General features: G+C 37.9%; 2 protein-coding genes across 34 annotated transcripts in view; both read left to right on the plus strand.

Moving 5' to 3' along the window:
• Positions 1–6,814: 6,814 nt before the first annotated feature.
• Positions 6,815–19,983, plus strand: LOC127506152 (serine/threonine-protein kinase pim-2-like). Of its 3 annotated transcripts, none has more exons than XM_051882345.1 (8): positions 6,815–7,115; positions 7,619–7,819; positions 8,005–8,099; positions 8,246–8,296; positions 8,540–8,921; positions 9,021–9,200; positions 9,854–9,993; positions 19,717–19,983. In XM_051882345.1, exons 1-7 carry the CDS (start codon positions 6,815–6,817, stop codon positions 9,955–9,957), a joined length of 1,314 nt encoding a protein of 437 aa, XP_051738305.1. In that variant the 3' UTR covers positions 9,958–9,993; positions 19,717–19,983. The 3 variants fall into 3 exon arrangements, with proteins under 3 accessions (XP_051738305.1, XP_051738304.1, XP_051738306.1); XM_051882344.1 differs by lacking the exon at positions 19,717–19,983 and adding an exon at positions 10,252–10,465; XM_051882346.1 differs by lacking the exons at positions 9,854–9,993; positions 19,717–19,983 and adding an exon at positions 10,252–10,468.
• The window catches only part of LOC127506149 (aurora kinase A-like), a 123,080-nt gene continuing 113,764 nt past the window's right edge, over positions 14,239–23,554 (plus strand). For 6 of the 31 annotated variants that reach the window (XM_051882338.1, XM_051882302.1, XM_051882340.1 and 3 more), the window contains exon 1: positions 14,246–14,470. Coding sequence is in view for 6 of the 31 variants with exons in the window: in XM_051882331.1 (XP_051738291.1) it covers positions 15,489–15,519; positions 15,780–16,055; positions 16,152–16,272 (428 nt within the window). In the remaining 25 variants the exon portion in view is untranslated. The other 25 variants (XM_051882311.1, XM_051882308.1, XM_051882309.1 and 22 more) reach the window with 15 other exon arrangements.

Genomic DNA, 23,554 nt, shown 5'->3' on the forward strand with positions numbered 1-23,554 from the left:
TGCTGATATACAGCCATATCGCACGGCTACGAGTGTGATATTGCTCATGTATTTGTTGAATCAGGTTTGTTAGCATCCATCTTATAACTTTTTCGTGACAACTCAATGTAATGGTATGTATATTTATTTATATTTTTTAATCTTTTTTCTTTGCCTGAAGCTTCAAGAGATTGAGAGTAGCAGTTAAATGTTATGCCTTCATAATTTTATTCATAATTCTTTTTCATTCTTTTAAATAAGTGAGTCACTATTTAACGCACAGTCTTACAGTGTCACATCTGCTGCTAGTATATATAAAACTCTTTATCATCTAAGAGGCATTGAAGGCTTCAAAAAGTTCTCGCTTCCATCACATAAATGAGAAACATCCAGTTATCTAAAAAATTCAGTCACCAATTACATATGGCACAGATTGCTAAAGCCCAACTACAACAACCTACATTCTTCACCATTTCCCAAACGACCCAAACTTCCTCTCAGCCATCCTCTATTTCTCTATTTGCTATGATTAACTGTGAGCCCTTATGACATATTCACCCAATTAAAGGTCCTCTCTACACTGAGAATCATTACTATGAGAAATTCCTCTGCGCCTGGCTGTCAGCACCAACGCTACAACTCCACTATTCCACCCACGCCACACACACAGGATACGTTTAGAATGGAATACTCACTTATGACTTAGTGAATACTGCACAGTATGCATGTAAACTACTGTGTAGTAAACTAATCTTACATGGATTTATGTAAAGCTTCACGAGTTCACATCCAGTCTTGATAAATGATGGTAAAGGAATTTGGCTTGCTGACCTTGTAGGAGGGGCTCAGTCCCAAGACTCGGCTCAAGCTCTGAGCTAATTAACCCCTCAGTCTACGGGATTGGATAGAATGAGGCAACTTAGAAAAAAGGAAGAGATGAGGTGTTGGAGGTATGCTGGAAAAGGTGGTGCGGCTGCATCTCAATGACCACCAACATCATGAGACGTTCCTCTTTGGTTGAATATAGGTTCTGACGTTGAGTGACCAAAATTGTATTTCAGGACAATGTCTAATGCCAGCGTCTTACAATACTTACAATAGCAGACATTGATATTTTGTTGGTTTTAAGTTGAGTTGCGGTGTTAAGTAACCAAAATAAAACATCTTCCAAATGTCTCATGCCAACATCTTAGTGACGTCAAACACCGACATTTAGTTGTGAGGTATTAACCGAAACCCAACGTCTGATAAACATCATGTTAACATACACACAATGTGAATTTACACAACATCATTAGATGTTGCTATTGCATTGGCTTTGTGGAAAGCAGTGTTGTAAACTTGGACAATTTTCCTAGTTTATCCACTTTTGATTTGTACAGTTTTCGTTCTGTAAATATATCCCATACATGCAGCAAATAAACAGCACTTTGGGAAACCAACATTTGTCTGGCGATTGATTGATTGATTGATTGATTGATTTCTTTCTTTCTTTCTTTCTTTCTTTCTTTTGTGGACCACCCAAGTGTCCATAATGGAAATACATTTTTTTTTTTTTTTTGTAAAAAACTTTTGCCAGTCATTAATTGATCGTTTATAATCGAAACACAAGAGATGGCTGCATTTTTTTCCAGGTTATTTCTCACACTGGAAATGGAAAGTCAAGTTAAACATGTTGCATTTTGGGATATATGTTATTTTCAGCCATGTGCTCTGGTTGTATATTGAACATTTTGAATACATTTGCATAATGTGCACAGTACACATATTATATTACACATATGCAGAAATTGTATGTTATTCCACACAGAAGGCCTTGGCAAGACAGAGAGCAGAGTGAAGAGAGCAAGAGAAGTGTAGGTTTAGCAATTTTTTATAAATATTATTATAAAATATGATTACCTAGAGTTTTTATTATCAATTTATAATTAAATAATTTAAGTAGGGGGAGACCGGGTATGGCTGTAACACTTTTTGCTTCAGTATCTGTAACTCACTGAATTTTTGAGAGTGCTCAAACTTTTATACAAAGTAGTACCTACATTTTTTTTTTTTTTTTTATAACAAAGGCACCAATTCAAATATCTTTAAGAAAATCACAGCCCTTGTGAGCTGATGTCAAATACATGTTGTGCCTTTGTTACAATCTACCCCACTACTGAGGTAAGTTGTAACATGCTGGGGTAAGATGTAACAATTAGACAAAAGACGCAAAAACAGAAGCCACACTATGCAACATGCTTCAAAAACAAGTTTATTGAAACAATCCAAAAAAACTGACCATAACTCAAATCCACTTACTGTTTGAATCAGGAGGTGTGTGTGTGTTTGTGTGTAATTTAGTCTACTAGAACAAACTTCCTTAGCGGTATTTATGCTTAATGAACACTTGACTGCAGTGTACCTGTGTAAAGAACATGTAGATGTAACAAAAAAGGGTAACAGGTAATTGTTATTACTCAGTACTTAAATGTATTACACTGTAATACTGACACCTTAAAATAAAGTGTAACCGAAAAAAGTGTAAATTTTTGTGTCTATGTGTGAATATTCTCAATTAGATTAACAGTGGTGAAAAATCAATGTTTTTAACCCATATAGTGTAGGCTTGGTGGGTCCAGAGACTGTATATGGCACATTTTACCCACACATCCTTTGGCTTTGAGTTGCCAAATGGCTCCATACAGACAACATAAAAGTTTTCATTGTCTGAGGTTTCAGAACCCTCACCACTGGCTATCAACATTTTCTTCGCAACTTATCTGACAGACTTGTCCCTCTTTCAAACCTCATCAGTTACTTTTTTTTCACTGTCTACATTCTGTATAATTAGAATGTGTTCTTAGTTGTATAAGGGGACAGTTTTTACCAATGTTTTACAACCCACCCCACCCATGTCAGCCAGTGTTTAGCTAGCCATATTAGCATAAGGGTTTAAAATTAGCCAGAGAAACTACAACTTAATGTAATATAAGTTATATTTTATGAGCAAAAATTCTGGAGTACTATATATATATATATGTAATGAGATAATTAAGCAATTAGTAAGGCTGTGACTGAAGTCAGTTGTAGTTCTTGTGTTTCTCTTTTCTTCAGTGATTCTGCTTGTTAACAGCGGGTGTTCATCACTAATGCACAGTCATCACTTAATTAATTGCTTCATTATTTCATTAACTTTAACTCTGCTTCAGTGTTGTTTTAACACTATTTAGAGAGGGACCATATGTACTCTGAGCAGAGTTGATTAACTCTGCAGATTTTGGTGTGTGTATATATATATATATATATATATATATATATATATATATATATATATATATTTGAAGAGTTTGAAGCTTGTATGTTTAGGTTCAGTAATTTCACTTTAATGGCAATTAATAGGTCCCTTTCATTAAAGTTAAATAACTTAACATAAACATACAAGCTTGATAAAAATGTTCATTTTAGAAGAAAATTTCAGACGGCACTTAGTGTTACATTCACGCCTTCCCGGACTCCAGTTCCCAGAATCCTCCTGTTCCGCACTCCTGTTTGCACTTCCCTCATCAGTCTTCCCGCCATCTCCCCGGATTCCCAGCACCTGTTGTCCTCATCAGCACTCCCTTTAAGTTGGACTCACTCCCTGCACTCCTTGTCCGTTATCTTGTTTGATATGTGTGTTCACGCTGTTTCTTAGTTCCTGGATTGTTCAATAAAGCCCATATAATTGTGGATTTCCGTATTCGCCTCATCTATACAGCACAGCACAGCACGTAACACTTAGAGGCTTTTGCATCTGAACTCTTCATATATATATATATATATATATAAAACCATTCATAGAGGAAGTGGGTAAACACTGATTATCATAGGACTCCAAGCTTATCCCTGATTGGTGGAATTGGTGTTACAACTCTCCCCATGTTACAACCATATCTGGTCTCCCCCTAATTTATACTACATCCAATACATTCACATATCCAATCAGCATCTAATTAAATTTGTTAGCTTAATTTCATTATTTCTTCACTTATGAAAACTGCTGTTGATTTAAAAAAAGGCCTCCCATTCTTCAACCTTTTGTACACAAACACCTCTTTGGTTGCGTGTGGTAATGATTTTATAGTATGATTTGCAATGCACTTATACTAATTTCTCATACTATTTAGGATAGTTAATATGCAAATTAATATGCCTTTTTTAAATCAATCTGGAAGTCTAAATAACACTTAATATAGCACTACAGAACACCTCATCAATTCTGCTCTAGTGTTTTTTTCTAAACATTTTACTTCTTTTGTGGTGTACTGACATCTAGTGGAAAAAGAGCAACATTATTAGTAAAGGTAAAGTACAATTCTTATTTACTTAAGCAGCATTTATAGTCATGAGGTAAGGTAAACAAAACCCAAAGCCTGATAAACATCATAATGCTAACATTCCACACAACATTATATTATAACACCATTACACTTTGATATTTTGTCGGTTTACTTAAGTCATGATATAATAACCAAAATACAACATCTTCCAAATGTCTCATGCCAACATCCTAGTGATATCTTAGTCCAAATAATAGTAGGTGAAATTAGTATATAAGTGCATCCCAAATCACACTACAAGATCATTAACACAGTCCCTTATGCAACGAAAGAGCTGTTTGTGTAAAAAAAGATTGAAGAATGAGATGGGAGGCCATTTTTATATGAACAGGAGTTGGCTGCATCCTACCATAAAAGTGAAGAAATAATAAAATGTAGATGCTGATTGGATATGTGAATGTAGTGGATGTATAAATTACTACTGAAATTATTCAATTAAACATTGATAATAAAAACACCGCTAGAAACATAAATTGCTTTGATCATAAACTGTTTTTTTCCCCGCAGGCTATATTCAGCGTGAACAATTAAAAACTCCCATAATATAAACTGACCACAATAACTGTACATTTGTAGCCTACATAACATCTATAAATCTCACATTTGTAAATTAGCCTACATAAACTGTACGCTTGTAAATAACATCTGTACATCCATTAAAACAATTATATTTTTTTCCCCTCTAGTTTCCTACTATATTATGTTGCATTATTTAATTTTTTATTTTCCAACATTATTTTAAACAGTATTGTTGTCTTGTTTTCCACTAAAAATATCTTAAGGCTTGTTTTCAGAGAATATTGATATTATTTTCTCGACACAACCAGCACTGATATTTTTAAAACAAAACAATTTTCTCGCAAGCTCATATTTTTCTGTTTGTTTTCAGAGTCTTTTGAGTCTCTCTTTAACGTGGGAGAGATGATTGGATCCGGAGGATTTGGCAGGGCAAATTTGATGGCAAAAAGGTAAATCTTACCGAATGGTAAAACATTTTGCTCTTGCATGCATCAAAACATATTTAAGACATTTAACAGATGGTTTAATACTTGGTGCAAGGTCAGCTGCTTGAATCCTTTTACTGTTATTGATTTTTTTTTTTTTTTTTTTTTTTTTTTTTCAGGTTGCCATCAAGCGGATGCGGCCTTTGTAAGCTGGCCAAAACAAGTAATATATTTTTTCCCTCTAGTTTTCTACTATATTATATTGCATTATTTAAATTTTTGTTTTCTCATATTCTTGTTATATGTCATCTCTACTGTATAATTCCTGTGTACTGTATGTCTGTCTGCACTGGAGTTCGCTCACGTGCTCTGCTCACACACGCGACTTCAGGTGTGAGTGATTCAAATTTTAGTTGCTATAGCGACGCGTGATACGAAATCAGACTGAATATATACACACTCGAACCGATCGCTATTTGTTGGTTGAGAGACGAGGCGAATTCAGAGACTTTTGCAGAGCATTTTCAGTGCGAATCTTGTGATTTTGAAGCTGTTTGGAGGATTTCTGAAAGGAGACTTTTATTCTAGAAGGACATCGGAGGATATATCCTTTACATAGAGTTTCATTTTTTAAAGAGTTCATATTATTTCTAAGGACAGTTTTATTTTATTGTTCTTTTCTTATTAGAAGGAGTTTGGTGTTTCATTTACGTTATTTTTTTTATTTTATTTTATTATTTTTTATTTATTTATTTTTGGAGGTGGGGTATTTCTGAGGAGAGTTGTATTTTATTCTTTTTTATATTGTATTTTGTATTGTTTTTTTGTTGCAGTTTGGAGGAGGATGTCGAAGGCTCACAGGGGTGAAAGAGGAGGTGAGTGCTTTAGTTTTTCATATGTTTATGGTATGATGTTGTACAATGATTGACTAAATTAATGTGAAGAAAAGAAACTTGTGCAAGGGAACCCATTTGATCCCCCAATTTTCCCAGCTAGGTGATCACATGTATTTGTGATTCCTTGCATATGAAATAAATTTGCAATTTGAGTAACTATAGTATCAATTTGTAATTGACCACTGACATTGATTATTGATTATTATTAAAACATTACTAACTCTGTGATGTCTGAAATATTCCAGCCTCCAGATCCAGGAGAGCTGCTTCCTCTCAGTCGGCCAGTCAGGAGGTTTGGAGACCCGGTTCTGATGACCGCCATCAGGATCCGCTGCCAGACCAGACCCGGACGCTGAGCCAGGACCTACCTGGATATTTAACACCTCTTCCCTCTGAGTCTGTTTTTGTGTCCACAGGTCAGGATCACTGGAGGAGGAAGTGGCAGAGCAGCAGCCAGCAGAGCCCAGATGATGGACGTCCGTCCAATCCATTTAAAAGACCTGCTACATGGTCTCGCAGAGGTCAGAATAAGCTTTTATTAAAGGAGTTATGGCTCAGTTAATACATTGATTATTGATATTATTAAAAAACAGTTTTTGATGTTTGAAATATCCCATATGCTTCACCAGGCATCATGTCCACAACATCTTTGTCCCTCTCTGAGGACAATGTAAAGAGGCGGTTCTGTAGAGAGTCATTAAGCCTGAGCAGCAGAGGCTCGTACAGCATCTGTTGGAGGTGGAGTGGTGATGGATCGGAGAGCCCAAACGAACAGGGCAGTTGTGGCAACCACTGTTTGTCCAGGTCTGACAGCCTCGAAGAGTGGATGAGCCCTCCGCTGCCAGGTCAAGTTCCTGTTGAGCCAACAGAGACTTCAAATGGCCGAACTGCCCAGGGTGCCATGGAGTCTTCTCCTGTGAACAAGAACTCAACAGGTGAGATTTAAATGAGGCTGGGCCGTGTAAAGTGTACAGATCAATTGTACTTGCGCTGTCTGACACACACTCGAAACACCCACTTCTCAGACAGCATACAATCCCGAAAACAATTTTTGGTTTGCGACTTATTGCGCGTGAATTGTCGAATAAACACAAAATTGTCAAAATGTCCTGGCGAGTCGGTTATGTCATTAATAAGACATTGCTATGTATTTGTTAAAAGTTTTAAATATAAATATATATTAAATCTATTTTAAAATATGGCCCATGTGATCTTTGCCATTACCAGAACTGAACCACATGTGCCAGAGTTGGCCAAATGAAGCCTGGAAATGTATATTCCCTTTAAGCAGAAGTCAGGCGGATAGCTTGGAAATATTTCCATTACTTTGGATTTGTAACATTACAGTTAAGAATGTAACAGTAACAGTTCTATCATTGCTTAATTTGAGGTCAGAGATGTTTCTAATAGTTGTGTTTTCTATTTTTCTTCATTTCAGAAAAACCTACAGAATGGAGGAAGAGGAAAAGATTTCGATCTTTCTTGAAGATGCTGTGGAAGGCCATGAAGAGTCCTTTCAGCTGCTGTTGCCACAGTAGTGCTGTGGATGTTGTGGAGCCTTTTGTCCCTCCACCAGATCTGGAGCCGTCACCTGATCCTGAGCCGTCACCTGATCACTCCGGAGTCAAGACAAATAATGGTGAATCGCCAGTCATTATTTCTTCAACATTATTTTAAACGGTATTGTTGTCTTGTTTTCCACTAAAAATGTCCTAAGGCTTGTTTTCAGAGAATATTAATATTATTTTCTCGACACAACCAGCACTGATATTTTTAAAACAAAACAATTTTCTAGCGAGCTCATATTTTTCTGTTTGTTTTCAGAGTCCTTTGAGTCTCTCTTTAACGTGGGAGAGATGATTGGATCCGGAGGATTTGGCAGGGTGTACGAGGGGACACGCAAATTTGATGGCAAAAAGGTAAATCTTACCGAATTGTAAAACATTTTGCTCTTGCATGCATCAAAACATATTTAAGACATTTAACAGATGGTTTAATACTTGGTGCAAGGTCAGCTGCTTGAATACTTTTACTGTTATTGATTTTTTTTTTTTTTTTTTTTCAGGTTGCCATCAAGCGGATACGCAAGACTGCCAACAACCGTTATCTTGATATTGTAAGTTGGCCAAAACCTGAATGTGCGTTTAGTTGTTTAAGTGCTGATTACTGTAGTTAATACACCTGTAGGAAGCATTAGGTGTGAATATAATAGACAAATAAGCCTAGAAGCGCCAAGTAACTTTGAGCTGAAAAGGCTCTGTTGAAGACATCTACAAAGATCAAAGAAAAGTACATTTAAAAATGATATGTTTTCTTCAGATTTTACCCAGCTAACCTTCTGTCTGCTACTTTTCTCTAGCCTGGGCATCCCGAACCTCTCGTTACAGAAGTGGCGCTGCTGCTAATGATGAGGCAAGAACCCATAAGCCCCTACATCATACAACTGTACAATTGGTTTGAACATCCTCGAAAATTCACTCTGGTTATGGAGTACCCTGAACCCTGCGAGAGCTTGCTGGACTTCATCATTCGTCATCCTCAACTGGACGAAACAACAGCACAGGTCATCATGCGACAGGCTGTGCTGGCAGTACAACACTGCATTGAGCATGGCGTTTTTCATAATGATGTTCATGCGCAGAACTTCCTGTTGAAGAAAAACACGTTAGAGCTCAAGCTGATAGACTTTGGCTGCGGTCAGCTGTTTAGTAGCGATGGCTACGAGAGCAACATATACCTTGGTGAGCATTTTGAGAGTGTGGAAACCTGAATGTAGTGACTTACTGATTATTTGACGCTTTTAAAAAAATCCTTAACAATGTGCAAATGTCTGCTTACAGGATTACTGGATTACTGCCCACCTGAAGTCTTCGCAGAACCGAGATTCCACGCCGTCGCAGCGAACGTCTGGGCTCTAGGAGTGTTGTTGTATGAGATGGTGAACGCATGTTCTCCTTTTTGGGATAGAATGGAAATCAAACAAGCTAAAGTTACATTTCAGAACACCAACTTATCCAAAGGTGAGTGAATAATATTGATAACATTGATCAACACACACATAAAGCAAAGGCTCTGCACAGAAACTGTTAAAGGTGAAGTATGTAAGATTTTTTTATATATAGCTCAATGTATAGCGAGAGTTTGGGGCGTGGCTACTGTAGCAGGCGGAGTCATGGGAAAATAAATTCAGCTTTAGTTACAGCAGTGAAAGGCAAAACTCTCTGCATTTATAACATCAAAGATTAAACGGGTCATGAACACAATGAACAGAGTATTGTGATGCTATGCGCTACAAAGCATGCTTCAGTATCATACAGCATCTTCATGCACCCGATAAATTTTCATAAAGACAAATGCAGCACAACTAAAAGTATTCCTAATATGTTGGACCTGAAACATGCCTTCATAAGAACCAGTAAGAGCTGCGTTTGTGGTGTTTAAGTTGTGGAAGACGTGATGCGCGAAAGGGACGTTTGCAAGGGTTTTCGAAAAATTTTTATTTTGTAATTCCGCTGTAGGTGCCACTAGTGTCGCAGGAACTACATACTTCACTTTTAAAGTAAAGATAAGGAACATTTTACATTATATTAATCATGTTGTAGGTGCTGTTTTCATAGATGCCAAGTCACATGGTCATGACTAACCAGCTCTCTCCTTATTAAAATTTGTACAGAATGCAGTGATCTGATTAGCCAGTGCCTAACCCGGGATCCAACTAAACGGCCGACATTAGAGCAGATCTTACAACATCAATGGATTAGAAATGATCTAGATTGAAGAAGCTCAGGAGATTCACTCGATCAGTGATTTCAGGTGTGAGGAAGTGTAACAGACAGAGTAGGATTATTATCATTTGTGTTCAATTCTAGATGATTTGTAGTGAGATTGTAATTTGTGTTCATTGTAATGTTCTTGTTATAGTCCAGTCAAGTCACCTTCATTATATGATGCTTTAGGCTTCAAACAGGAAAATAACAGAATCAGTGATGCAAAGAGAATTAATTTCTGTTGTAAATTAGCTCTAGAAACATTCATGAGTTGACTTGTTCATATAATCTTTGTATTGGATAGGAAATAACATGCTTGCTGTCCTTGGTGGAGGACTTGAGCTCGAGACTTGACCCGAAGCCTGAAGTCCAACCCCAACCTGACAGGAACTCAAGCCGCCACACCAGAGATCAGAGCCTGTCCACGTCTGAGCAAGAACAGAGAGACTGCAAGACATCAATTCATCACAGACACATTTGCTTTGTTTTTAAAAGTCAAGACATCTTTATTTATATAGCACTTTTTTATATGACCAATCTGTATATATGTATATATAATCTGTATATGATCCCTTTGAATAAATGCTTTCAGTGAATACAAAAAGAGAAATGCTTTTAAACAGTCTGCTTCATTTAAACAGGTGCACCATTCCTTTAAGATAAGTTTCAGTACTAGCACTTAACATTGATTAATTACATTTGATTTCTGCACGCAATGCTAATGTAAGGGTAACACTTTATTTCGATGGTCAACTTTAGACACATCTATACTAGCATCTATATCTATACTAACTATAAATAACTTTGCAACTACATGTCAACTAACTGGAGTTTTAGTAAACTGTCTGCTTAATATCTGCTAACACTTTATTTTGATGATTCCTCAACATTCCACTGACTATAAGTAACTTTTGCAGCTACATGTCAACTTATTCTACTTAAACTAACCATAACCTAACAGTCTACTACTACTGTAATGAGAGTTAGTTGACATGTAGTTGCAAATTTACTTCTAGCTAGTAGAATGTCTGTTGAGGAACCATCAAAATAAAGTGTAATCAATGTAAATAATAACTAACAGAGCAATACATGTTAAACTACAACTGTTCATTGTTAGTTCATGTTAGCTCAGGTGCAATTAAAAAATACAAGTTTTGATTTTAATAATATATTACATTAAAATTAATAAATGCTTCAGAAGTTTAACTTTTTTTTTTGTTCAAGTCACCTTTATTTACAGTATCTCACAGAAGTGAGTACACCCCTCACGTTTTTGTAAATATTTTATATCTTTTCATGTGACAACACTGAAGAAATGACACTTTGCTACAGTGTAAAGTAGTGAGTGTACAGCTGGTATAACAGTGTACATTTGCTGTCCCCTCAAAATAACTCAACACACAGCCATTAATGTCTAAACTGCTGGCCACAAAAGTGAGTACACCCCTAAGTGAAATTGTCCAAATTGAGCACAAAGTGGTGAATGTTAGAGACCTTGCGCTCCTCCACCTTCCATTTGAGGATGCCCCACAGATGCTCAATAGGGTTTAGGTACCCTCAGCTTCTTTAGCAAGGCAGTGGTCGTCTTGGAGGTGTGTTTGGGGTCGTTATCACGTTGGAATACTGCCCTGCGGCCCAGTCTCCGAAGGGAGGGGATCATGCTCTGCTTCAGTATGTCACAGTACATGTTGGCATTCATGGTTCCCTCAATGAACTGTAGCTCCCCAGTGCCGGCAGCACTCATGCAGCCCCAGACCATGACACTCCCACCACCATGCTTGACTGTAGGCAAGACTCACTTGTCTTTGTACTCCTCACCTGGTTGCCGCCACACACGCTTGACACCATCTGAACCAAATAAGTTTATCTTGGTCTCATCAGACCACAGGACATGGTTCCAGTAATCCACGTCCTTTTTCTGCTTGTCTTCAGCAAACTGTTCGCGGGCTTTCTTGTGCATCATCTTTAGAAGAGGCTTCCTTCTGGGACGACAGCCATGCAGACCAATTTGATGCAGTGTATGGTCTGAGCACTGACAGGCTGACCCTCCACCCCTTCAACCTCTGCAGCAATGCTGGCAGCACTCATACGTCTATTTCCCAAACACAACCTCTGGATATGACGCTAAGCACGTGCACTCAACTTCTTTGGTCGACCATGGCGAGGCCTTTTCTGAGTGGAACCTGTCCTGTTAAACCGCTGTATGGTCTTGGCCACGGTGCTGCAGCTCAATTTCAGGGTCCTGGCAATCTTCTCATAGCCTACGCCATCTTTATGTAGAGCAACACTTCTTTTTTTCAGATCCTCAGAGAGTTCTTTGCCATGAGGTGCCATGTTGAACTTCCAGTGACCAGTATGAGAGAGTGAGAGCGATAACACCAAATTTAACACACCTGCTCCCCATTCACATCTGAGACCTTGTAACACTAACGAGTCACATGACACCGGGGAGAGAAAATGGCTAATTGGGCCCAATTTGGACATTTTCACTTAGGGGTGTACTCACTTTTGTGGCCAGCGGTTTAGACATTAATGGCTATGTGTTGAGTTATTTTGAGGGGACAGCAAATTTACACTGTTATACCAGCTGTACACTCACTACTTCACATTGTAGCAAAGTGTCATTTCTTCAGTGTTGTCACATGAAAAGATATTTACAAAATATTTACAAAAATGTGAGGGGTGTACTCACTTCTGTGAGATACTGTATTTAGCGATTTATTCAATACAGCTGTACATTGATAATAAGAATTCAATGATGCAAATACTGTAGTTAATTTCGGCTGTACAGCAGCTCTAAAAGAAATTAGTGTCATTGTTCAGCTGAAGTCAGTTCAGTGTTGATTCAGATCATCAATTATTAAATTAGTTCATTTCATCTATAAAGCAGTGATGTTGTCGTCCGGCTCAGTTCGGTTCTCATCCTACAGTGTCAGTGCAGTCAAATCAATAATATTGTTTGTTAACTAGTTAGGCTAACTAGTGTTAAAAACACCTTATTGTAAAATGTTACTATTGTTTTGCAAATGTGAGGGAAATTGTTGCACTGTACAACCATTAAAACTACCATTCATGAAGCATGAATCTTATTTTACTCAAATCTCATGTGTTTAAAAGCAAGATGACGCTACTACAACGCTCTTGCCCAAGTACTGATGCACTCAAGCCTCTCCTGTCAGCGATTTGGCCGCAAGTATGTCAATTTCTTCAATTGCTGTTTAAAAGCGACAGCACAGTCAGGGCTGCAAGAAAGACAGAGATTAAAGATATTGGATATTCGTTAGGAATTATTGCACTCAGACCTATATCAAGTATCAATCACCCAGTTATTCTAAATCTAAAATAATAACCCTTCATAGTATTGCCACTCCCGCCCCGCCCCAACAGTCTTAGAGTCAGGGCCGGATTTGCCTCATATTGTGACAGACAAAATAAATGTTTTGCCTACAAGTGAATGTCGACCTACGTGTTTTGCCCGCCATTAAAACGGCTTGACCGTATTATGTTTTCATGAACTTAATAACGTTTACTGTAGCTATATGGGCGCTCAGTTTTTCTGTAGTTTGTCCAAAATCTCATGTTATAAAAGATGACACTTGATTGTGGCTGGTGAGGTCTGGCCCAGCCTGGTGAGGTCTGGCCCTGCCCTAGGTCCCACTAGTGCCACAGAAACTATACATACTTCACCTTTAATGTTTTTATAATTCATGGAATTATTCATTTTCAAAGCCTTAATTATTGACCATAGCCTCAAAGCTAATTGAGTACAATCATTTAATGAATTTACAGTTTATTGCAATTGACACCCCTTCAATTCAGTGGCCTGGGCCCACCCAATAAATAGTCGGTCATTTTCCAAAAAGATGTCTCATCACACTTTAACTTTGTTTATTTAGTTAAAAGAATGATTTCCATGGTCAATTGCAGGCCGTTTCCTAGTCTCCCCTCTCCCACTTGTCAAAATGAAAAGTTTGATTCGTCAGTTTCTGTTAGTCCCGCCCAGGAAGTGATGGTAAGATTTCCACGTTTGTGGAATGTGGAGTTGAATTTGAAAATTATTAAACAAATATGATCGGTCGATACTTTAAACGCCTAATTTGGATATATAGTTGGATATGTACTGCTGCAAGAAACCAAGCAATGAAACCGCGCAATTCCCATAACAAGACATTATTATGATGAGATCATCTCCGTGTAGAAAGTAGAAACATTTATAGTGTATAGTTATAGTTAAAAGATTGTAAACATTAATTCATATAGTCGCTGTCATGCAGAAACCTCATATCTACAAATTTCGTCATTTTTATTTTTTCTCCATAAATCATTACTATTGGTCACCCCTTACGTCTCTAGGTTGTAAAATATTTAACCAATGAAAAGTATTAAAAAGAACTTGTGACTAAACCTCGTAACTCCATTGGCTCTTCAAACTGTCAGTCAAACCTCATAACTCCACATGCCTCTATCGTGAATGAAGTGCTGCACGCTTTGGAGGGAGATCTCTGCTTGTTTACAATATTAGGGTAAATAAAGAACTGTTTGTTTGAATAAGTACAGCGTTTTCTTTACTCGAGAAACTCTCTCTATAAAAACTAGTGTTTGAGGAGCGGAGAGAGTGTCTTAGTCTAGCATTTGTCATCGAGTCATAGCCAGTACTGTCTTAAATAGTCTGTGCGTAGCTTATCTGGTCTGACCATATATAAATTCATAAGTTCATGAATGTAGGTTATTTGCTGTTTTGTAACTTTGAACTTAATACTGCGCTGCGTATTTTTTTTTTTTTTTGTCTGATAATTTGGCATACGGTTTTCATACTCGATATGATTAGGCCTGTATGATTTCCTCACCCTGTTTCATGAAGGCCCACCCGCTTCAACATTTCTGGCCTCATGCACTTTAGACAGAAGCAATGACGCTTTTGCTCAATTATGAATTGGCCTAATAATTAGATAATTAATTAAGATTTTGGACACGATGGATTTTAATTCCACGGATTATAATAATATTAGGAAGAATAATTGTTCAGAAAGAATAAATCTGTCTTAAAGAAAACGTCAAAATTAAGTTAGTAACTTCAATAAATGTGTTCAGATTCGATGTGCGCTCACGCGCTCTGCTCACACACGTGACTTGAAGTGTGCGTGCGCGTATGAGTGATTCAAATTTTAGTTGCTATAGCGACGCGAGTTATGAATTCTGACTGAATATATACACACTCGAACCGATCGCTATTTGTTGGTTGAGAGACGAGGCGAATTCAGAGACTTTTACGAAGCTTTTCCTGTGCGGATTTTGAAGCTGTTTGGAGGATTTCTGAGAGTTTTATTCTAGAAGGACATCGGAGGATATATCATCTACATAGTTTTATTTTTTAAAGAGTTCATATTATTTCTGAGGACAGTTTTATTTTATTGTTCTTTTTTTCTTTTTTTTTTCTTTTTATTTATTAATTATTTTTTTTCCTGAGGATAGTTGTATTTTATTCTTTTTTATATTGTATTTTGTATTTTTTATTTTTTTTTTATTGCAGTTTGGAGGAGGATGTCGAAGGCTCACAGGGGTGAAAGAGGAGGTGAGTGCTTTAGTTTTTCATTTGTTTATGGTATGATGTTGTACAATGATTGACTAAATTAATGTGAAGAAACTTGTGCGAGGGAACCCATTTGATCCCCCAATTTTCCCAGCTAGGTGATCACATCTATTTGATTCCTTGCATATGAAATAAACTTTTCAATTTGAGTAACTATAGTACCAGTTTGTAATTGACCACTGACATTGATTATTGATTATTATTAAAACATTACTAACTATGTGATGTCTGAAATATTCCAGCCTCCAGATCCAGGAGAGCTGCTTCCTCTCAGACGGCCGGTCAGGTGGTTTGGAGACTCGGTTCTGATGAATGCCATCAGGATCCGCTGCCAGACCAGACCCGGACGCTGAGCCAGGACCTACCTGGATATTTAACACCTCTGCCCTCTGAGTCTGTTTTTGTGTCCACAGGTCAAGATCACTGGAGGAGGAAGTGGCAGAGCAGCAGCCAGCAGAGCCCAGATGATGGACGTCCGTCCAATCCATTTAAAAGACCTGCTACATGGTCTCGCAGAGGTCAGAATAAGCTTTTATTAAAGGAGTTATGGCTGAGTTAATACATTGATTATTGATATTATTAAAAAACAGTTTTTGATGTTTTAAATATTCCAGATTCTTCACCAGGCATCATGTCCACATCATCTTTGTCCCTCTCTGAGGACAATGTAAAGAGGCGGTTCTGTAGAGAGTCATTAAGCCTGAGCAGCAGAGGCTCGTACAGCGTCTGTTGGAGGTGGAGTGGTGATGGATCGGAGAGCCCAAACGAACAGGGCAGTTGTGGCAACCGCTGTTTGTCCAGGGGTGACAGCCTCGAAGAGTGGATGAGCCCTCCGCTGCCAGGTCAAGTTCCTGTTGAGCCAACAGAGACTTCAAATGGCCGAACTGCCCAGGGTGCCATGGAGTCTTCTCCTGTGAACAAGAGCTCAACAGGTGAGATTTAAATGAGGCTGGGCCGTGTAAAGTGTACAGGTCAATTGTACTTGCGCTGTCTGACACACACCTGAAACACCCGCTTCTCAGACAGCATACGATCGTGAAAACAATTTTTGTTTTGCGACTTATTGTGCGTGAATTGTCGAATAAACACAAAATTGTCAAAATGTCCTGGCGAGTATTACAGAGTCAGTTATGTCATTAATAAGACATTACTATGTATTTATTAAAAGTTTTAAATATAAATATGTATTAAATCTATTTTAAAATATGGCCCATGTGATCTTTGCCATTACCAGAACTGAGCCACATGTGCCAGAGTTGGCCAAATGAAGCCTGGAAATGTATATTCTCTTTTTAATAAAAGATCAGATTATGATAATTGTGAAATAAAATGACTTAATTAATATTGTGAAATAAGATTTTGGGACATTTATACAGGCATTAAGCAGAAGTCAGGCGGATAGCTTGGAAATATTTCCATTACTTTGGATTTGTAACATTACAGTTAAGAATTTAACAGTAAAATATAAGTGATGTCATTCTATCATTGCTTAATTTGAGGTCAGAGATGTTTCTAATAGTTGTGTTTTCTATCATTTTTCTTCATTTCAGAAAAACCTACAGAATGGAGGAAGAGGAAAAGATTTCGATCTTTCTTGAAGATGCTGTGGAAGGCCATGAAGAGTCCTTTCAGCTGCTGTTGCCACAGTAGTGCTGTGGATGTTGTGGAGCCTTTTGTCCCTCCACCAGATCTGGAGCCTTCACCTGATCCTGAGCCGTCACCTGATCACTCCAGAGTCAAGACAAATAATGGTGAATCGCCAGTCATTATTTCTTCAACATTATTTTAAACAGTATTGTTGTCTTGTTTTCCACTAAAAATATCTTAAGGCTTGTTTTCAGAGAATATTAATATTATTTTCTCGACACAACCGGCACTGATATTTTTAAAACAAAAAATCTTCTAGTGAGCTCATATTTTTCTGTTTGTTTTCAGAGTCCTTTGAGTCTCTCTTTAACGTGGGAGAGATGATTGGATCCGGAGGATTTGGCAGGGTGTACGAGGGGACACGCAAATTTGATTGCAAAAAGGTAAATCTTACCGAATTGTAAAACATTTTGCTCTTGCATGCATCAAAACATATTGAAGACATTTAACAGATGGTTTAATACTTGGTGCAAGGTCAGCTGCTTGAATACTTTTACTGTTATTGAATTCTTTTTTTTTTTTTTTTTTTTTTTTTCAGGTTGCCATCAAGCGGATACGCAAGACTGCCAACAACCGTTATCTTGATATTGTAAGTTGGCCAAAACCTGAATGTGCGTTTAGTTGTTTAAGTGCTGATTACTGTAGTTAATACACCTGTAGGAAGCATTAGGTGTAAATATAATAGACAAATAAGTCTAGAAGCGCCAAATAACTTTGAACTGAAAAGGCTCTGTTGAAGACATCTACAAAGATCAAAGAAAAGTACATTTAAAAATGATATGTTTTCTTCAGATTTTTACCCAGCTAACCTTCTGTCTGCTACTTTTCTCTAGCCTGGGCATCCCGAACCTCTCGTTACAGAAGTGGCGCTGCTGCTAATGATGAGGCGAGAACCCATAAGCCCCTACATCATACAGCTATACAATTGGTTTGAACATCCTCGAAAATTCACTCTGGTCATGGAGTACCCTGAACCCTGCGAGAGCTTGCTGGACTTCATCATTCGTCATCCTCAACTGGACGAAACAACAGCACGGGTCATCATGCGACAGGCTGTGCTGGCAGTACAACACTGCATTGAGCATGGCGTTTTTCATAATGATGTTCATGCGCAGAACTTCCTGTTGAAGAAAAACACGTTAGAGCTCAAGCTGATAGACTTTGGCTGCGGTCAGCTGTTTAGTAGCGATGGCTACGAGAGCAACATATACCTTGGTGAGCATTTTGAGAGTGTGGAAACCTGAATGTAGTGACTTACTGATTATTTGACGCTTTTAAAAAAAATCCTTAACAATGTGCAAATGTCTGCTTACAGGATTACTAGATTACTGCCCACCTGAAGTCTTCGCAGAACCGAGATTCCACGCCGTCGCAGCGAACGTCTGGGCTCTAGGAGTGTTGTTGTACGAGATGGTGAACACATGTTCTCCTTTTTGGGATAGAATGGAAATCAAACAAGCTAAAGTTACATTTCAGAACACCAACTTATCCAAAGGTGAGTGAATAATATTGATAACATTGATCAACACACACATAAAGCAAAGGCTCTGCACAGAAACTGTTAAAGGTGAAGTATGTAAGATTTTTTTATATATAGCTCAATGTATAGCGAGAGTTTGGGGCGTGGCTACTGTAGCCGATGGAGTCATGGGAAAATAAATTCAGCTTTAGTTACAGCAGTGAAAGGCAAAACTCTCTGCATTTATAACATGAAAGATTAAACGGATCATGAACACGTCAGAATGAACAGAGTATTGTGATGCTATGCGCTACAAAGCATGCTTCAGTATCATACAGCATCTTCATGCACCCGATAAAGTTTCATAAAGACAAATGCAACACAGCTAAAAGTATTCCTAATATGTTGGACCTGAAACATGCCTTCATAAGAACCAGTAAGAGCTGCGTTTGTGATGTTTAAGTTGTGGAAGACGTGATGCGCGAAAGGGACGTTTGCAAGGGTTTTCGAAAATGTTTTATTTTGTAATTCCGCTGTAAGTGCCACTAGTGTCGCAGAAACTACATACTTCACTTTTAAAGTAAAGATAAGGAACATTTTACATTATATTAATCATGTTGTAGGTGCTGTTTTCATAGATGCCAAGTCACATGGTCATGACTAACCAGCTCTCTCCTTATTAAAATTTGTACAGAATGCAGTGAACTGATTAGCCAGTGCCTAACCCGGGATCCAACTAAACGGCCGACATTAGACCAGATCTTACAACATCAATGGATTAGAAATGATCTAGATTGGAGAAGCTCAGGAGATTCACTCGATCAGTGATTTCAGGTGTGAGGAAGTGTAACAGACAGAGTAGGATTATTATCATTTGTCTTCAATTCTAGATGATTTGTGTTCATTGTAATGTTCTTGTTATAGTCCAGTCAAGTCACCTTCATTATATGACGCTTTAGGCTTCAAACAGGAAAATAACAGAATCAGTGATGCAAACAGAATTCATTTCTGTTGTAAATTAGCTCTAGAAACATTCATGAGTTGACTTGTTCATATAATTTTGTATTGGATAGGAAATAACATGCTTGCTGTCCTTGGTGGAGGACTTGAGCTCGAGACTTGACCCGAAGCCTGAAGTCCAACCCCAACCTGACAGGAACTCAAGCCGCCACACCAGAGATCAGAGCCTGTCCACGTCTGAGCAAGAACAGAGAGACTGCAAGACATCAATTCATCACAGACACATTTGTTTTGTTTTTAAAAGTCAAGACATCTTTATTTACATAGCACTTTTTTATATGACCAATCTGTATATATGTATATATAATCTGTATATGATCCCTTTGAACAAATGCTTTTAATGAATACAAAAGAAGAAATGCTTTTAAACAGTCTGCTTCATTTAAACAGGTGCACCATTCCTTTAAGATAAGTTTCAGTACTAGCACTTAACATTGATTAATTACATTTGATTTCTGCACACAATGCTAACGTAAGGGTAACACTTTATTTTGATGGTCAACTTTAGACACATCTGTACTAGCATCTATATCTATACTATCTATAAATAACTTTGCAACTACATGTCAACTAACTAGAGTTTTAGTAAACTGTCTGCTTAATATCTGCTAACACTTTATTTTGATGATTCCTCAACATTCCACTGACTATAAGTAACTTTTGCAACTACATGTCAACTTGTTCTACTTAAACTAACCATAACCTAACAGTTTACTAATACTCTAATGAGAGTTAGTTGACATGTAGTTTCAAATTTACTTAGAGCTAGTAGAATGTCGAGGAACCATCAAAATAAAGTGTAATCAATGTAAATAATATTAACTAACAGAGAGCAATACATTTGTTACAGTGTTTAATTATATTTTTTTAAACATTAATAAAAATACAACTGTTCATTGTTAATTCATGTTAGGTCAGGTGCAATTAAAAGATACAAGTTTTGAATAATATATTCAAATAATATATTACATTAAAATTAATAAATGCTTCAGAAGTTTAACTTTTTTTTGTTCATGTCAAGTCCTTTATTTACAGTATCTCACAGAAGTGAGTACACCCCTCACATTTTTGTAAATATTTTATTATATCTTTTCATGTGACAACACTGAAGAAATGACACTTTGCTACAATGTAAAGTAGTGAGTGTACAGCTGGTATAACAGTGTAAATTTGCTGTCACCTCAAAATAACTCAACACACAGCCATTAATGTCTAAACCGCTGGCCACAAAAGTGAGTACACCCCTAAGTGAAAATGTCCAAATTGGGCCCAAAGTGGTGGATGTTAGAGACCTTGCGCTCCTCCACCTTCCGTATGAGGATGCCCCAGAGATGATCAACAGGGTTTAGGTCTGGAGACATTCTTTAGCAAGGCAGTGGTCGTCTTGGAGGTGTGTTTGGGGTCGTTATCACATTGGAATACTGCCCTGCGGCCCAGTCTCCGAAGGGAGGGGATCATGCTCTGCTTCAGTATGTCACAGTACGTGTTGGCATTCATGGTTCCCTCAATGAACTGTAGCTCCCCAGTGCCGGCAGCACTCATTCAGCCCCAGACCATGACACTCCCACCACCATGCTTGACTGTAGGCAAGACACACTTGTCTTTGTACTCCTCACCTGGTTGCCGCCACACACGCTTGACACCATCTGAACCAAATAAGTTTATCTTGGTCTCATCAGACCACAGGACATGGTTCCAGTAATGCATGTCCTTAGTCTGCTTGTCTTCAGCAAACTGTTTGTTAATTGTTTATTAATTCTAAGAAATGTTCATTTCCAGGTTATGGGAAATAACAATCTTATTGTGCAGTACTACTCAGAGCCTGTAGTCAGGATCTGCATGAATAGGGACTCCAGTATATGAGCATGAAACACAGACAACTTTACGTGTGACATGAACAAGACTTTATTAACTAGACTAAACACTTAATTACTCTAACATTCACACACATACATGCATACAGTTTACCAAGGGAAAGAGAGAGTTGAAGCAGAGTATAGGAAAGCAAGAAGTTACAGCATTGTTTGAAATTCAGCAGATCAGCAGCCTTGAGCAAACCATCAGTTTAGTTTTAACAGGCCCTTCTTTAAAAGGGGTAAGGATATTCAATGTATCAGATAATGAGACTAAGTTTGATACTTGCATGTCTCTCCAAGTTAAATTAAAACTGTCCTGATGCGATTTGTGGAGGTTCCCGTTAAATCTTTGCTGATATTGTCTTGATGAAAGAGAACCAGTTGGATTCAGAGGATCTTTGGTGATTGGAAGGTCTAGGCCGAAGCCTGGCACAAGCTTGGGGGTTCCTTAGAAGCTTCTAGCTTCTCACAGCATCATCTTAACATCAGCATTTGTCAGTAAAAGAGAAGAGAGCTTGATCTTGTGATCAGTGAATACAAGGGGTGAAGATGTCACACCCTCTTAAGGTGTCCGAGCCAATAAGGAGTTGCCCCCTCGGAGGGAACTTTACGAGTCTTTGTGACTTTGGCAGGATATTAGCATAAGAAACTGGATTGGATGAATGAGAGAAGAACCTTCTAGATTCTTATAATATTAATGTGTCACAGAGTTAGTAACATGTAACATAAATTACCAAATAGGAAACGAAAGTTGGAGTCCGTAGATACCAAACATGCTACCAATGTAATTTCAGTTAACTGTACATTTGCAACTCTGGAACATTAATACCAAAATAGTTCAAAGGAGAGAATTAATACATAGAATAAAGCCTATATAAGGAAAGTCATGAGATGGGAAAATTGGATTCATGTTTATACATTTCCCAAGTGGTTATATAGAGAATACATAGGATTAAGAGAGTTTATTTGTCCTTCTCAGAAAGAATGAAGTCAGAGTCACTAGTCTCTGCAAAATTCTTTCTGATCGTAAAAGTACCATGTATCTGTAACAGGACACCTAGTTCTGCCTGTGTGTTAGCTACGTTTGGGATGCTAGTTGCAGTTTTAGGGGGATGGGTTCACAGAACTTTGATAGAGTGAGTTTATGGGTAATTCATTAAATATAATGAATAATTGTGTGCCTGATTGGTCCAGACACTACAACGTGCACTCAACTTCTTTGGTCAACCATGGCGAGGCCTGTTCTGAGTGGAACCTGTCCTGTTAAACCGCTGTATGGTCTTGGCCACCGTGCTGCAGCTCAGTTTCAGGGTCCTGGCAATCTTTTCATAGCCTACGCCATCTTTATGTAGAGCAACAATTCTTTTTTTCAGATCCTCAGAGAGTTCTTTGCCATGAGGTGCCATGTTGAACTTCCAGTGACCAGTATGAAAGAGTGAGAGTGATAACACCAAATTTAACACACCTGCTCCCCATTCACACCTGAGACCTTGTAACACTAACGAGTCACATGACACTGGGTAGAGAAAATGGCTAATTGGGCCCAATTTGGACATTTTTACTTAGGGGTGTACTCACTTTTGTGGCCAGCAGTTTAGACATTAATGGCTGTGTGTTATTTTGAGGGGACAGCAAATGTACACTGTTATACCAGCTGTACACTCACTACTTCACATTGTAGCAAAGTGTCATTTCTTCAGTGTTGTCACATGAAAAGATGTAACAAAATATTAACAAAAATGTGAGGGGTTTACTCACTTCTGTGAGATACTGTATTTAGCGATTTATTCAATAGAGCTGTACATTGATGAAATTGAGAAAATAATAATTCAATGATGCAAATACTGTAGTTAATTTCGGCTGTACAGCAGCTCTAAAAGAAATTAGTGTCATTGTTCAGCTGAAGTCAGTTCAGTGGTGATTCAGATCATCAATTATTAAATTAGTTCATTTCATCTATAAAGCAGTGATGTCGTCGTCCGGCTCAGTTCGGTTCTCATCCTACAGTGTCAGTGCAGTCAAATCAATAATATTG

The sequence above is a fragment of the Ctenopharyngodon idella genome, chromosome 23, assembly GCF_019924925.1.
Source record: "Ctenopharyngodon idella isolate HZGC_01 chromosome 23, HZGC01, whole genome shotgun sequence".
Classification (NCBI taxonomy): domain Eukaryota; kingdom Metazoa; phylum Chordata; class Actinopteri; order Cypriniformes; family Xenocyprididae; genus Ctenopharyngodon; species Ctenopharyngodon idella.